We start from the raw sequence: 15,952 nt of genomic DNA on the forward strand, positions 1-15,952 counted from the left end.
CTCTATTACTAGTTCAAAGTCAGATTTCACTTCTTCAAGCACCAAACTAGAGCTCTAGTGGGTTTTTTGAAGCCTTTTCTGGTGTGAGAACTAATGGTGGGATATTTCTAAACTAATTCTGTTTTCTGGGTTTGGGGCATTGTCTCCTCAGTTGTAAAGTAGAAATGCTCTTCCTTGTGGGGAAAGGGAATTTGAGGATAAGCTCTAGTGTTCTTTACCAAGGAGAATTAAGTATCGTAGAAGTACTATAATAGCACTCAGGCTTGTCCTTTTAAGAGAATTTCTGAGGGAGGTGGTCACTTACACAGATGAATAATACTGAGATCAACATAACACCAGTGGGGAAGAACTTAAGTTGATTCTTTTTATCCTAAGCAATCATTGTTGTAGTGGGAGTCCTTTGTACCAAGATGGCTGTAAAGGATAGGTTTCTGACCCTGACAGAATCCTAATTTCTTATGTCAAATTTATGTTCTTCCTCTTTCCATGATGGTAACTGAGTGGTGCTCACGTCAAGGGAATTTGACGGTATCTGTGCTGAGTTCTAGTCAGTTCAGAGCGCTCTGGATGAGGGCACAGTACAATTTTTTTTACTTAGCTCTGTAATCAAAGCAATTGACATGAAATGATGTCTTTATCCTTCCCAAGCTACAGTCCTCATCACCGTGATCTTTTTGATGTGGGAGATAAGGCTAAGGGTTGAAGCTTCCCTCTCACATTCTGTAGGAGACATTACTCTTAAGAGGAAGTGCATTTAAAAAAAAAACAAAAAAAACAAAAACAAAAAAACCCCAAACCACCTTTATGTTTGTACCTCTTTGTGTCACACTGGGTTCTTTGGCTTCTACCTTATTCCTACCACCTTTCCCTCTAGTAAGATGATACAAAATTTCTTGAAATTGTTTGCTGACTGTCCTCAGTAAAGTAGTACTTCCATGTTAAATAACTTTAAACAAATAGCTCCTTTCAAAAAAATTTTTTCAAGCACCATTTTTATTCTTTCATTAACCTCTTCTTGCAGTTAGATTTTGAAAAAACAGCAGCAACAAGAGCAAATCCTTGCACAAGCTTAACACTCCATGGCAATGAGTTTGCGGTAAAAAGAACGTCAAATAGTGGTAATAATGCCCATCAGCAGCTGCTCCCTGCAAGAGGCAGTGCTGTGGTGACTAGGGATGCATACTGGGCTCAAATCTGCCTTGATACGTTGCTGGCTGACTCTTCTTTCAAGGCCATTATATTCTGTTGCAACAAAATGGAATACAGGAATGAAAAATACCTCTTTGCTCATTCTTCTTTACGCTGAAGAAAAATGGAGACAAGAATAGTTTGGTTTCCTTTTTCAATGTGAAATTCTGCTTTAAAATGTTATCATTATAAATGAAAATGAGATAGTATTTTTACCTTGGTTTTGTATTCAGTCTGAGATTAAGGGAAATGATGAGAAGGTCCTTGAGAGCTGCTGGATTGGGCAGACATGAAGCTGGTGCTTCGTCAAGTGATCACCAAGACCCGGTTTCTCCACCAATAGCTCCTCCCAGCTGGGTTCCAGATCCTCCTGCAATGGATCCGGGTAAGTCTGCTCATGTATCACATTAGACTGTAGAATGAGAGATTTAATAAAGGAACCGATGGCTTTTAATGTGAATCACTTAGATTTCAGCGTGAAACTAAAATACCTAATGTCATTGAGGTAGCAAGAGGTCATTGAGGTAGCTTTAAGAGTTTACTGAAGACTTAACAGCTGTTTTTAAATCCAGTGTGTGTCTTTCTAACGCTGGTGTCAAACTTCTGTGACGTGTGTTTTGTAATGTTGAGTTACTTTACTAATCTAGGAATGTGGCCGTTTGTAGGAAAGAGTACCAATTAAATACAGAAAACCTGCAGTGTGTTAGACATTTGCAGAAAGAGCATGTTGTTAGGGATGTTTTTATGTATTGATATACATCCTGCTGTTCTGTTTACTGAAAGATGGTGACATTGATTTTATCCTGGCCCCCGCTGTGGGATCTCTTACCACAGCAGCGACTGGCACCGGCCAAGGACCTAGCACCTCCACAATACCAGGTGAGGGCATACTGCTTATCTGATTACGCTATAGAAGGAAAATGATTTCAAAAGCTGTCTTTGCTTGCACAGACTTTCTGCATATGGAGATGCCTCTTATCAGATGAAGATTGGATTGAAGCAGAATTTCACAAGTGTGCAGAAAGTAAATTAAGCACCATGCTGTGTTTTATGTAAAAATTATTTTTACCTGGGGAATGACAAATATGTAAAAATACGGAATTCGGTATGAAATTTGGATTACTGTCTGTATTTCAGAATGTAATTTGGAACTGAAATTTACAGTACTTCAGTGAAATATTGCTGAAACTGGCAAACCACTGAATAGTCGAGCTACTGATTAATTACCCCAGTGAAACATTGAATTATTTGCTTTTAATAGGTAGTCATTTTCTGAGGAAAAACTGTTTCTCTGCAGTTTTTTTTTTCTCATTACAGGTCCTTCTACTGAACCATCTGTAGTAGAATCAAAGGATCGGAAGGCAAATGCTCATTTCATACTGAAATTACTATGTGATAGTGTTGTTTTACAACCTTATCTTCGAGAATTACTGTCAGCTAAGTAAGGATTTTCATATGAATTCTCACTATCCTTTGTAATGTTACATCAGCTGAAATTTATTACATAGAAGCCTTTTAAAGGTTATTTAAAGGCGCATTAGTTAAAATGGAGAATGTTAGAATATTGGCTGTATTTGTGTCCTGCCATCCCTTAAAATTGGGTCTATTTCACGGAAGTAAAACAAATAAAAGAGTGCTTATTCACTCCGTGGTTTTTCTGTTTGCAAAAGATTAGCAGTGCTAAGTCTTCATGTATTTGTTTCCTACCTCTCCTGTTATAACAAAAAATTTCAGTGTGTTTTAACTTGTCTGTTGTTTTTTTCCCTAGGGATGCAAGAGGCATGACACCATTTATGTCGGCAGTTAGCGGCCGGGCATATCCTGCTGCAATTACAATTCTAGAAACTGCACAGAAAATTGCTAAAGGTACACCAGTTTCAGTAATTATTAGCATGTGGTTTCCTTCTAAAGTTTGGCATGTGTATTAACAGTGCTTTTTTGTGTGTGAAATTACATGTGCTTGAGCAACTGGTGATGGTGGTAAACACCTCTTTCCAAAACACTGTATATTGCTGCATGTTTTGGAAATCTTGCTATTATGGAGTATCTTCCTCTTCTGTAGTGTGTATATTACAATAGATTTCTATGAATATTACTGGTTTTGTGTTCTGTATAGTCTTTTCAGTATTCATCCACTAATCAGTGGATTAAGGTACTATTTTTCAGCAGCACAAAGGTATCACCTGGAACTTCTTTCTTTGAATTGGAAAAAATGATATGACAAAGTAGTATGCCAAGCTAGATCCTGTTCCTGAAAAGACTTCTATACAAACACATGTTTTGTGACTCTCTTTCGATGTTGGTATTTAATTGTTTAAGAGAAATATGTGAAGCTGAACTTCAGGAGAAACTTAAGCAGATTAGAACTGGTGTGACAAGGTCTATAGGACTGTGTGTATTCCTTATAAGAATATTGCCCATAAATTATTTTTTAATCCTTCAAAATGGTGATCCACTGAATTGGTTAGAATACCCGTGAATTTAAAACTGGGGAAGGGTTGGTGGTTGTATTTTTCAGTCAGGAATTTGCAGCAGCTTCTATAAGAAATACCTGTAATGTGACAAGGAGAAAGCTTTCTCAAAAAACTGACAGACTTTATTCAAACTTCTAATTCTGTATGGGATTTTGTAATGGCAAATGTCTGTCAAGAATGGTTCTGTTGGTGGGGTTTTGTTATTTTTTTAGGTTGTTTTTAACACTGGTATTCTATTGTTCTTTTAGCTGAAGCAACTTCCAGTGAAAAAGAAGATGATGTGTTTATGGGAATGGTTTGTCCTTCTGGTACAAATCCAGATGACTCTCCTTTGTATGTTTTGTGTTGTAATGATACATGCAGTTTTACGTGGACTGGTGCAGAACATATCAACCAAGTAAGGCTTTTTTTTTTAAGTAAATAGGAATGTGTTTCAACCACATATTGTGTTAGCCTACTAATCTAATTTTTAAATTATTGAAGTTGCATTGTTTTAATTACTGTAACTTTTAAGTCTGGTATAGTTATTGCCTCCTCTAATTGATTTGTACTCTGAAAGCTGGCTGTGTTGGTCAGAATATGGCTGTTTGGGTGTGGCTTTTCCCCTCTGGCTAGCTTTCTAGAATTGACTTACTTCTAAGTGAAGGCATCAGTTTGAACAAGTGCAATTTTACTGTAACCTGAAATGCTGTGAGATTGCAAGCACTGTAGGGAGAAAACTATGCATAATATTTTTGGTAAATTTTTTTTAGGATATATTTGAATGCCGAACTTGTGGCCTATTGGAATCTCTTTGTTGTTGCACAGAATGTGCAAGGGTCTGTCACAAAGGACATGACTGCAAGTAAGTATTGTGTTCTGTTTCTTATAATTAAATCAATGTTTTGTGGTTTCATTTGTTTACTGAGAGTTAATAGTTTTTTTCCTTGGTTGAAGTGTTCAGATATTAGAGAACAGAAGATTAACAAAATATTTAAAATATCTTCTTTTCCTTCTGCTCTGTAAGATTTATTTTATGGGCCAGAACTGAAAGAGTAACCTTGAAGCAGTCTTGCACTTTTCACTTTGTAGAGTTTAGAGTAAATGAGTAATTCTAACACCCTCAAAGTGTTTAATATTCTAAGAATAATATATCTAAATAATACCATGTTTTCATTTTGGGTGCCTCCAAGAGTTTTCTGAAACCAGTGAATCCTGATGACAGATCATTCTTGTAAACTTTCAGAAAGAAGTGTAGCATATTAATCTCTTAAGATCAACTGTAATAAAGGGAAAAGTGAGCAAGCAGTCAAATGAACAGTCAAGATGTCTCTGATCAACCTGGCCAAAGCTTTGAAGCTGCAGATGTTTTGTGCCACTGTTACAGGGTGTAAATGTTACAGCATTAATATCCTAGCTATAATAAGCTAACAGATACAATTATAAAGATATTCTCAGCATTGTAACAATTACTGAGATTCTACTGCGTGTTGTGAGGATTTCCAACTTAACTGTCTTGGCTGAAGGCTATTTTGGGGAAGAATGAACGGTCTTGGATGAGTTTTACTAAGGCACTATGAAAAGCTCTGTAGTGTGAAACTGCCCTCTTAAAATGAGTGTAGGAAACAAGAATAGCAAATGTTAAGTGTTGCCACGTATAAACTCTGCATTTCTCTTTTAAGCTAGGTGTTGGCATCTTGCTACTATAATAAACAAAAAACTCTAGCAGGAATCTTAATGTGTAGACTAACACCCTCAGCCTATGTAGAAAATATTTGGTATATTACTGAACAGCATTGCAGCTCACCTTTTCTATTTCTTGTAGGCTCAAACGAACGTCTCCAACAGCCTACTGTGATTGCTGGGAAAAGTGCAAGTGTAAAACGCTAATTGCTGGACAAAAGTCTGCTCGCCTTGATCTCCTTTACCGCCTGCTTACCACCACAAATCTTGTTACCATGCCAAATAGCAGGCAAGTTCATATTTGCAATGACTAGGACAGAATAATTTTTATTATTTTTAAGTATGTGCTATATCATATCTCCACTAATCAATTTTTCATTACAGGGGAGAACATCTGCTGCTGTTTTTAGTACAGACAGTTGCTAGGCAAACTGTGGAACACTGCCAGTACAGACCACCTAGAATTAGGGAAGATCGTAATCGTAAAACTGCAAATCCTGAAGGTAAGAGCTGTTTCAGTGAAATAAACGGCAAATTCCATATTTCAGTACCTCTTTCTTATATTGCTTTTTTTGGTCTCTTTAGATTCTGATATGCCTGATCATGATTTAGAACCGCCTCGTTTTGCCCAGCTTGCTTTGGAACGTGTTTTGCAGGACTGGAATGCACTGAAGTCCATGATCATGTTTGGCTCCCAGGAAAATAAAGACCCGTGTGTATTTACACATAGTTGTTAATGTAAACTTTGATCTGATCTTTGTGACCTGCTGACTTATATAAAATTTATTGCCTTTCTTTTTGTTTTTTCCAAGTCTTAGTGCAAGCAGTAGGATAGGTCATCTTCTGCCTGAAGAACAAGTTTACCTTAATCAGCAAAGTGGAACTATTCGCTTGGACTGTTTTACGCATTGCCTTATTGTCAAGTGTACGGCAGACATTTTGGTAAGCACTCTTAGCCATGTTTTACATAGATTTTTGGAATAATGTGATATTATAGTGTATCTCAGGTGGTACACTTGGAGACTAATTTAAAAATAACTTCAAGTTAGTTGTGTTTTTGTGAATTTATACTGTTATGACTGTGGTCTCCCTTGAAACAAGACAGATTAAGATTTAATGCTTCTAAATTACACACCATTATTGGGTTTGTTTCTACAGCTCTTAGATACTTTGCTGGGTACTCTGGTAAAGGAATTGCAAAACAAGTATACACCAGGACGTAGAGAAGAAGCTATTGCTGTTACAATGAGATTCCTGCGTTCTGTGGCAAGAGTGTTTGTCATTCTTAGTGTGGAAATGGCTTCCTCCAAAAAGAAAAAGTAAGTGGGGTGTGTGTGTGTGTGTGTTGGTTGTGGTGTTTTGGGGGTTTTTTTATTATTTAAATATTTATTCTCTTTTTAAATGAGTTGCTACAAATCAACAATAGGCAGAAACATCTGAATTAATTTGCAGTCTGTAGGCAGCATTGTGTGTAAAGGTGCAAACCTCAAGATTGCACAATAGCTGCTGCTATGTCATGTAGCTTCTTAATACAACGCTTGTTAAACTTACATGTTCATACCGAACCTTTCTGTTTAAAATGCTAGGATTTTTGGAAGTAGGGTTTTTTAACATGTTAAAATTGCAATCTATGGTTGGTTGTTAGTAATAGATTTAGATATCCAGCCTCTAGTCTCGAATTACTGATTGATAAATGTTTTTGACTGACTTAAATAGCTGTGCATATTATTACTATACACACATGAATGTATCAGTTAAAGATAATTGTCTTGACTTTTTGAAAAAAAAATTTTATATCGCCATAAAGTGTTGTTTGTTTTTTTTTTTTTTTAAGACATATTTGACCTTTATTTTTCTGTATTTTTTTCCCCTAGCAATTTTATTCCACAGCCAATTGGAAAATGTAAACGTGTATTCCAGGCATTATTGCCCTACGCTGTTGAAGAGTTGTGCAATGTAGCAGAATCTCTAATTATTCCAGTCAGGATGGGAATTGCACGTCCTACAGCACCCTTTACTCTTGCTAGCACTAGTATAGATGCCATGCAGGGAAGTGAAGAACTGTTTTCTGTGGAGCCTCTGCCACCCAGACCATCATCTGACCAGTCTAGCAGGTAAAATTTGCTAAAGCTCACTATTCATTCTTGTTGAAGGCGGTTTTGTTTTGGGTTTTTGTTAGCTTTTCATTAACAGAGGTACGGTGAGGCTTCTTATTCTGGCCAAGCATTTTGGAAGTACTTTCCTGCTGACAGATTTCTATAGTAATTTAGGTTCATAGTGACATCCAGAGGTCCAAATCTACTTTTTTTGGTTTTTTTTTGTTTTTTTAAAGTTCTAGTCAATCTCAGTCATCCTACATCATAAGGAATCCTCAGCAAAGACGAATCAGCCAGTCGCAACCAGTTCGTGGCAGGGATGAAGAGCAAGATGATATTGTTTCAGCAGATGTGGAAGAGGTCAGATTTCTTTTTTTGTACCTTTTTTTCCTTCTCAGTATGGCACCTAATGCATTAGCACATGCTTTAAGATCTGAACCAGAAATCCATGCATCAAGACCTCTGATTTGCAAAAGATATTGAGTAGTACTTCATGAAGTCCTACCATGCCATAAGCATTTTGTTTTAACAGAGCTTTGTAATCATTGTTTTGTATTCAGCAATATTTAAGTAATTTCAAAGTATACTAAGTGCCTTGCATTTGACAGGAGTACAGTATGATTTAGAATACTAATAAATACATCTGTCATTTCCTTTATATATAAACTTATGCTATATTATAACTCCCTGTTAAAAAAGTTTTTAAGTCTTTCAGCATGTGGTTGATATTTTACGTAGGTTCTATTAGAGAACTATATTTAGAAGCAATATTTAGAAACTAGTTCTAGGTTTTATAGTCAGTTTTACCCTTTCATTATTATCTAATGCATTATCTAAGCATTAAAATTATCTAATTATCTAAGCATTAAAATGTAATGTCCAAGGCTGTGTTTTATTTGTGGGCCTGATTTTGGTTTTTTCCACAACACTGTGGACTGTGCAACCATGTACAACTACTGTGACTGTAAATTGACTTTCTGTTTACGTCAGTTCAATTGTGAGGTCATCTTTCTTATTAGATGTGGTTTTTTGTTTCTCAGTTTTTAAATCAAGTTTTGCACTGAGTTTTTGAAAATCTGTAGATTATCTCTGATATGGAAGATATTCTAGCATAAAATTACAATGCTCTTTCCAGGTTGAGGTAGTTGAGGGGGTAGCTGGTGAAGAAGACCATCATGATGAACAGGAAGAACATGGTGAAGAAAATGCTGAAGCAGAAGGACAGCATGATGAGCATGATGAAGATGGTACGTATAATGTACATCACACACATTACAGCTTGGATGAGCAAACTGCATCAAAAACAAAAAGCATCTTTGGAGTCACCAATGATAATGATTTGGGAGACTTGCATGAGTGGAGAGAATCCAATTCTCTTTCTAAACATGAGATATTTTGTATATTGTTTTTATAGGCAGTGATATGGAGTTGGATTTGCTAGCTGCTGCTGAAACAGAAAGCGACAGTGAGAGTAACCACAGTAATCAGGACAATGCTAGTGGGCGCAGAAGTGTTGTCACTGCAGCTACTGCTGGGTCAGAAGCAGGTACGCCACATCATCTTGTGTTTAATCTAGCTGTTTAAATTTAGATATTAGGATTAAGTTGTACAGGGAAAAGAAATGTGTTAGTGATTGAATATGGCTTTAACAAGGGCAGAAATGGCTTCATCTAAAAAATACTATTCTTTGCCTTTGGATCTGGACTGCATCCAGCACTCCAGAGGCATACTGGAGAAATTACTTAGTTCACTAGATTGGACAGAGCAAGAATTACTTGGTTATGACATTTTAACAAATACCTTTCCCTTGTAATTTTATTTTCCTTTTCTTTATTTTTTTCTCTTTACCCAGCTTCTTCCTTCCCACCTCTGCCTTCCCCACATTTCCTGTTTTTCCTTTGCTTTTCCTTTGCCTGTAATTGTAAGGTAGTATGCAGACTTTTTGGACAAGGAGATGTGCTAAGATGTGGCCTATCTTTTTTGCTCTTATGGACCTTCTGCATGTGTTAGCCAGAGATTACCTTGCACTCTTGTGAAGTGAAATGAAATGTTTTCACTCATTTTTAGTGTAGAAGTTAGATATGGTTTAAAACAAGACACAAAACCTGACCAATCATTTTAAGGCTTTTTGAAAGCAATTGCTCTGCTGTCCAGTTTGGAAGCATAGTTTTTAGAATTCATTGCCTGGGGGCAGAATCAGTGAAGAATTTTTAAATCAAATTATTTCTTAATTTATCTTTTGAAATGTAAGTAATCTTACTGCTTTTTCATGAAACCTATGGAAAATTAGCAGTATGTTATAAGGATAATTCGTTGAAGATTTTCAGTAGTGGTACTTGAACCTTTTTAGTACGTGTAGTTTCTTCTCATGGAAAAAGTTCACGATGCTGACATGATACATGTATACGTGCACAGATGTGTAGTTCTCAGTTACTGTTTATTGCTTATTTTCCTCAACAGGAGCTAGCAGTGTTCCAGCATTTTTTTCTGAAGATGACTCTCAATCAAATGATTCCAGTGACTCTGACAGCAGCAGCAGTCAGAGCGATGACATAGAGCAGGAGACGTTCATGCTTGATGAGCCTCTGGAACGAACCACAAATAGCTCACATGCCAATGGTGCTGCCCAAGCTCCCCGTTCCATGCAATGGGCTGTACGTAATACCCAAAACCAGAGGACTACTAGCACTGCTCCTTCTAGTACGTCAGCCCCAGCAGGCAAGTCTGAGTAAAATGCATGCATGAATGTCAGTTAACTCTGGCTTTGTTCCTTCCTCTGTTTTTGTTGGTTCTCTTAAGGATGAAATCTTACTATTTGTCTTAGAAGGACAGTGCTGAACTATCTTGACTGTTCCAGTTCTAGTTTTGAATTTAAAAAAAGGAAGGATCTGTTGTAGTTCTTAAGAAGATATGAGTATGCTTACTGTAGCTAGTAACTTTTTGCTAGTTATGGTTGTGATGTTAGTAATATTTACAAGTTTACATTTAAATATGTAAACTGTAACATGTAAATATTTACAATTTACATTTCTAGAAATGTTCATGATATCAGTCAATACAGAAAATAGGTGGCAAAGGTTAAATAAATTCATTAATGTCATACCTTCTGTTATGTTTAGCAAGTTCAGCGGGCTTGATTTACATTGATCCATCAAACCTACGTCGGAGCGGTACCATCAGTACGAGTGCTGCAGCAGCAGCTGCAGCACTTGAAGCCAGCAATGCAAGCAGCTATTTAACATCTGCAAGCAGTTTAGCAAGAGCATACAGTATTGTGATACGGCAGATATCTGATCTGATGGGTCTGATTCCCAAGTACAATCATTTAGTATACTCCCAGATCCCAGCTGCAGTGAAGCTGACTTACCAAGATGCAGTTAACTTGCAGGTAAGAACATCCAAATCTCTGTAGAGAAATTTTAATAACGTCAATACAGTTGGGGTTTTTTAGGTAAAATCATAGAATTGTTGAGGTTGAAAGTGACCTCTGAAGATTGTCTAGTCCAAATTCCCTGCAGGGTCAACAGGAGAAGGCTAGCTTCTCAGGACTGTGTCCAGTTAGGTTTTGAGTATCTCCAAGGATGGAGACTCCACAACTGCTCTGGGCAACCTGTTAAATGTTTGACAACTCTCATAGTAAAAAAGTTTTTTCTTGAGTTTAAATGGACTTTCCAGGTATTTCAGTTTGTGCCTATTGCCTCTTGTCCATTCACTGGATATCACTGAGAAGAGTCAAGCTCTGTATACTTTATACTTTTTTTATCAGATATTTATACACACTGATAAGATCTTCCTGAGTTTGTTTCTTGAGTCTAAACTGTCCCAGCTCTCTCAGCCTCTCCTCATATGAGAGATAGTGTAGGCTGAAGCAGCTGTAGTTACTAATTCCATTAAATTGTTCGTATTTCATATACATATATTCTTTCAAAAAAGGAATTTCAGTTGATTTTTTTTTCGTAACTAAGTCTGACTGGTATCTAATCAGCAGTTAAGTCAGGATTGACTGCTTTGGACATACTAGTGATCTCTACTAGAGATCTTTTGCCCTATTCTTTTTGACGTGAACTGTTGAGTCTATAAAAGAAGAAAGTTACTAAGGGCCAAATAATTAAATGAGATAAAAGATTTGTACAGGTAAATGTACTGTTCACTGTCCCTTCTTTCAGGGACATGATCATCCTTTCCCTGTTATGTGCATATTTTTTGGTACAGTGCTCTTGACTGTCGTTTTTTGAAAATATATGTAAAATGCATCTTTAGAGAAAATATGCGAAAGGGAAGACTGGTATCTGGCATGTATAGAAAGACGTTTCAGAGATCAACCACACAGGAGGAACTTCAGTGTGTTCAGAAAGTGTGTAACAATTTGCATGTGGGCATAGTGTATAGAGTGAAATCATCTGTACTGAATTTAGTACAAAAATCAACTGTCAGAATAATACCGCTGCTTTGGGGAGCCCAAGAAATCAAGTGATGCTGTTTTCTGTTAGTAGTACTGTGCGCTGGGATGTGGAAACCGGATGACAATATATTTACTTGTAATTGAGCCACAAAGTATTTGTATGGCTCTATTTTCACAGCGTGATGGGACAAAAAGGCTTCTGAGTTGGGAGAGGAACGTTACAAAGATATTCTGGGATCAAACACTGGGCGAAATATGCAGGGAAAGAAATCAGAGAACATAGTTTTATTATGGAGGAGGCTAAAATCAGTTTCTGTTCAGGAGATTCTTAGTGGGAAAATACTGTCTCTGCTGAGCAGAGATGTTTTGCAAAGGGTACCTTTTTGCCAGATGAGTGCACAGGAGAGCTGTCCAGCTGAGGCAGCAAGAGATTTGTATTAGCATGTGAAAGCTTGACAGCAGAGGTTTCATTTGGATACAGAAACGGGGTTGAGACAGCATTTTGTTAGTTTAGTGGATACAAGAACATTTGAAGTGTGAGGGATGTTTTTGAAGACCATAATGTAGAGGAGTGAAGAAAGCAGACTGATGTTGGATTAAAAAAACCAAACAAGTCAATGGAGTTAGCAAATGGCAAGAAAAGCAGTCTCCAGAGCCAGTACTGGGAACAGGTAAAGAAAAGACTGGAGCAGGAGGAGAGGTTTGTGTGCAGACATAGTTCTCTATGCAGGTCTTAACTTTGTCATCTTCACTGAGTAAGCTACAAGGGGTGAAGAATAGTGAAAGATCTGGCTGGTGAATGCCATAGCAGGATGAGGGCTGTTAAAGCTACTAGAAAGTCAGGAATTGGACCAAAATCCCCAAGATGTGCGCACCTGGGAGATGCTGGGTGGTCATAAGGTGAGGAGTAGAAGAGATGCCCAAAAGAGAGAGAGGGATGATGAGAATGCTTTACAGACACCAAGGTATTAAGTGATGAGAGCTGCATACCACTACAGTAAATCAGCAGTCTCAGTAGAGCTTTCGGAAACTGTTCATTTGTCATTCTTGAATGTGGTTTTACAGCCTCTTTGTTTGTAGGGAATCACGTGTAACTGTAAAAGCCATGGTGGAGGCTTATGTTGAGATTGCATTCTCATCATCTAGTTCTACTGTTTGCAAAACTCATTAAATCTCATTTTCTGTAGAATTACGTAGAAGAAAAGCTTATTCCTACTTGGAATTGGATGGTTAGTATCATGGACTCTACTGAAGCTCAGCTGCGTTACGGTTCTGCGTTAGCATCTGCTGGTGATCCTGGGCATCCAAATCATCCGCTCCACGCTTCTCAGAACTCAGCCAGAAGGGAAAGGATGACAGCCCGTGAGGAAGCTAGCTTAAGAACACTTGAGGGAAGAAGGTATGAAAATAGTTTGATTACTGCATGCGATACGAATTACCAGTTTTACAGTCAAATCTTCTTGTTCACTGACATTTTAGGAATCTAATTTTGTAATGCAGCAGTGTAGTTACTGTTTTGATTTGTTGGCTTCCTGTGTTGTTGCTACTATCTGGTTTATTCTGACGCACTAGATTCATCTCGAGTATTAACTGTTTATAATGTACTGCACCTGAGCTGCTTATAGTAAAGCATAAAACTATGATTGTTGCTCTTATTATCACACTGTTTTTGTGGGTGGGGTTTTTTGAGTTTTTACATCCATATTTGAAATATAGAGACTAATATGTAAAGGACGCATTCTACTGTGATGCCTGATCTCTCTGTATTCAATCCTTTTCTTTCACTAGACGTGCTACTTTACTCAGTGCTCGTCAGGGAATGATGTCAGCACGTGGTGATTTCCTGAACTACGCACTGTCTTTGATGCGTTCTCACAATGATGAGCACTCAGATGTTCTTCCTGTTCTAGATGTCTGTTCACTAAAGCATGTAGCATACGTTTTTCAAGCCCTTATTTATTGGATTAAAGCAATGAATCAACAGACAACATTGGATACTCCTCAGCTGGAACGGAAAAGGTATCAAGGCTGACTCATAGAAACAAAAACTTTTGCAAAAAGTGGCGTATGCCCTTTTGTTTCAGTCATTGGCATTGTTACTCAGCAACTCATAAATATATACATATAGCTGTATATCTATGTTTGTGTGTAGTAACATGCATATTATAAAAAGAATATATATAATGGTATATAATGTAAGTATGTTTGATGGATTAGCCTCTTGCAGTATCCTGTTCAAATGTTTTTATGCTGATTGCTGTAAAAGGTTTTCTTACCACTGAAACTTGAGTTTGATTTTTAACTCCACGGCAGTGCCTCTAAAAGATGTACTCAGGACAGTTTCTCAGCTGAAGAATGCAGTTTGCTCCTCACATTTAACATGATAACAACTCATTTAGAATTCTGTCAAACGTGTTGCAAATGACATGGGAGAAAATATCAAAGTCTGGTATGATGGGCTTAGTAGTTCTGTCTTCCATTTGGTTGTGGATATTTGAGACTTACCTGATGATTTAAAGCACAGTAGGGAAATCAATAGCTGAAAATGTCCTTAAATTGAAAATCCCTGGTACTTCAACTATAGCATTTTACAAGGTGCATGTATTACTTTTTAAAACGTTGTAAGATTTTTTTTAAGAAATGTTCTTTGATCTGAAATGGCAATTAATGATCATAGAATGTCCACGTGTTGGTAGTCTACACCATCTGTTCCCATTTCTTACTAAGTTTTGAGGTAATGTACCTGAACAGTCCCAGTCAACAGTTAAATAAATGCAAATCTTTGCCCCTTCCTGCCCCTAATTTTCAGTATCACAGGTCGAACTTAACTTTTCCTTTTCTCTACAAATTTAGTAACTGTAAAATACGAGGTACCGATATTTTAGATATCTGTTGGACTACTGCTTTAGTTCCAATGTTATGTTCAATATATCTTGCTAATGTGAGGCTTGTTATGACCTCAAAATGTATACCAGAGGATGATGTTGTCAACAGTAGTTTCCTCACAAATAGGGATGATTTAATACAGTAACTGACTGAGTTTTTGTGCTGGCTGACTTGAGTAGTTAGAGCTGTGGCTTTAAGCCTTTTCCAGGCAATAACATACTTCTGTAATCTGCTTTGTCCCCCAAAATTCACATATTGAAATATGTCAAATAACTGTTCATCAAAGAACTGCAAAATTCCCATGAAATGGTTATAAAACTATGAAGGCCTAGACCTTTTCAATTAAAGGTGAGTGGTTCAAATTCAAACAGTCAGTTGCTTCTGTTAGATGACGTTTTAGTAGCCTGTATGAAACAAAATTTTATTGGTCTTCATCTAGTTTCAGAACATATTTCACAATGCACGAACTGCCAGAAATGAATACAAATCAAAGTTCTTGATCCTTTTTATAATACAGTGAAATCCATTTCTTTAATATGCAGCTTGCAGACTTACCTTCTGAAGTGTGATCAGTGACATTATTTTTATAGGACTAAGCATATTCCACACCAGTAAATTTTAGAATAGTATTCACTTACATATTTCCTCCACTAATGCAGGGTTCCTAGGGGTTTTATATTGACATAGTCTTTAAAAACAAGCATACCCATCACTGTCTGAAGCTGTAACTTTTTAGATCAACCGTGGTAGGTGGCCAAATGGCTATAAGGATAACTGTGTGAGTAATGTAGCGAGTGAGTATGTAGTGGGAAGTACTCTACAGTACTTTGATTTTAGAGAGTTCGTTCTTGCTATGTATAGCTCTCAAGTACACTTACTGATTATGCTCTTGCTTTTATTGATTGCTACAGGTGTAATATGTAAATGTTTTGTCTAATGTTTTCTTCAAGAGGATTGACTGTTTTTTTTTTTTTTAAGAACTCGGGAACTTTTGGAACTGGGTCTTGACAATGAAGATTCAGAACATGAAAATGATGATGACACCAATCAAAGTTAGTATACAGAAACACTTCTATAGTATGCCAAAATGCGACACTTTCTTAGTGTTTTTTTCCCTTTTAGCTAGCTGAGACTGAATAAATTTTGCTACTTGTATGTGTTACATGAAAGTTGGGTTCTAGTAAGATTTTCTTACCATTGTTATTTTACCAAATTTCTTCTGCTATTGCCTGTTCTCATTTCGG

General features: G+C 37.0%; 1 protein-coding gene across 1 annotated transcript in view; it reads left to right on the forward strand.

Annotated features, from left to right (window-relative positions):
- Nucleotides 1-15,952, forward strand: part of UBR5 (ubiquitin protein ligase E3 component n-recognin 5) — a 92,473-nt gene that overhangs the window by 63,870 nt on the left and 12,651 nt on the right. Inside the window, exons 23-42 of the mRNA XM_076329313.1 lie at nt 1,422-1,573; nt 1,972-2,067; nt 2,506-2,629; nt 2,957-3,054; nt 3,911-4,059; nt 4,415-4,506; nt 5,467-5,613; nt 5,709-5,827; nt 5,910-6,036; nt 6,137-6,266; nt 6,483-6,643; nt 7,199-7,438; nt 7,657-7,780; nt 8,556-8,667; nt 8,835-8,966; nt 9,881-10,138; nt 10,540-10,808; nt 13,010-13,221; nt 13,611-13,841; nt 15,687-15,760. Coding sequence (XP_076185428.1) covers nt 1,422-1,573; nt 1,972-2,067; nt 2,506-2,629; nt 2,957-3,054; nt 3,911-4,059; nt 4,415-4,506; nt 5,467-5,613; nt 5,709-5,827; nt 5,910-6,036; nt 6,137-6,266; nt 6,483-6,643; nt 7,199-7,438; nt 7,657-7,780; nt 8,556-8,667; nt 8,835-8,966; nt 9,881-10,138; nt 10,540-10,808; nt 13,010-13,221; nt 13,611-13,841; nt 15,687-15,760 — 3,047 coding nt within the window. The remainder of the gene's footprint in view (nt 1-1,421; nt 1,574-1,971; nt 2,068-2,505; nt 2,630-2,956; nt 3,055-3,910; nt 4,060-4,414; nt 4,507-5,466; nt 5,614-5,708; nt 5,828-5,909; nt 6,037-6,136; nt 6,267-6,482; nt 6,644-7,198; nt 7,439-7,656; nt 7,781-8,555; nt 8,668-8,834; nt 8,967-9,880; nt 10,139-10,539; nt 10,809-13,009; nt 13,222-13,610; nt 13,842-15,686; nt 15,761-15,952) is intronic.

This window comes from Aptenodytes patagonicus, chromosome 2 (assembly GCF_965638725.1).
Source record: "Aptenodytes patagonicus chromosome 2, bAptPat1.pri.cur, whole genome shotgun sequence".
Lineage (NCBI taxonomy): Eukaryota > Metazoa > Chordata > Aves > Sphenisciformes > Spheniscidae > Aptenodytes > Aptenodytes patagonicus.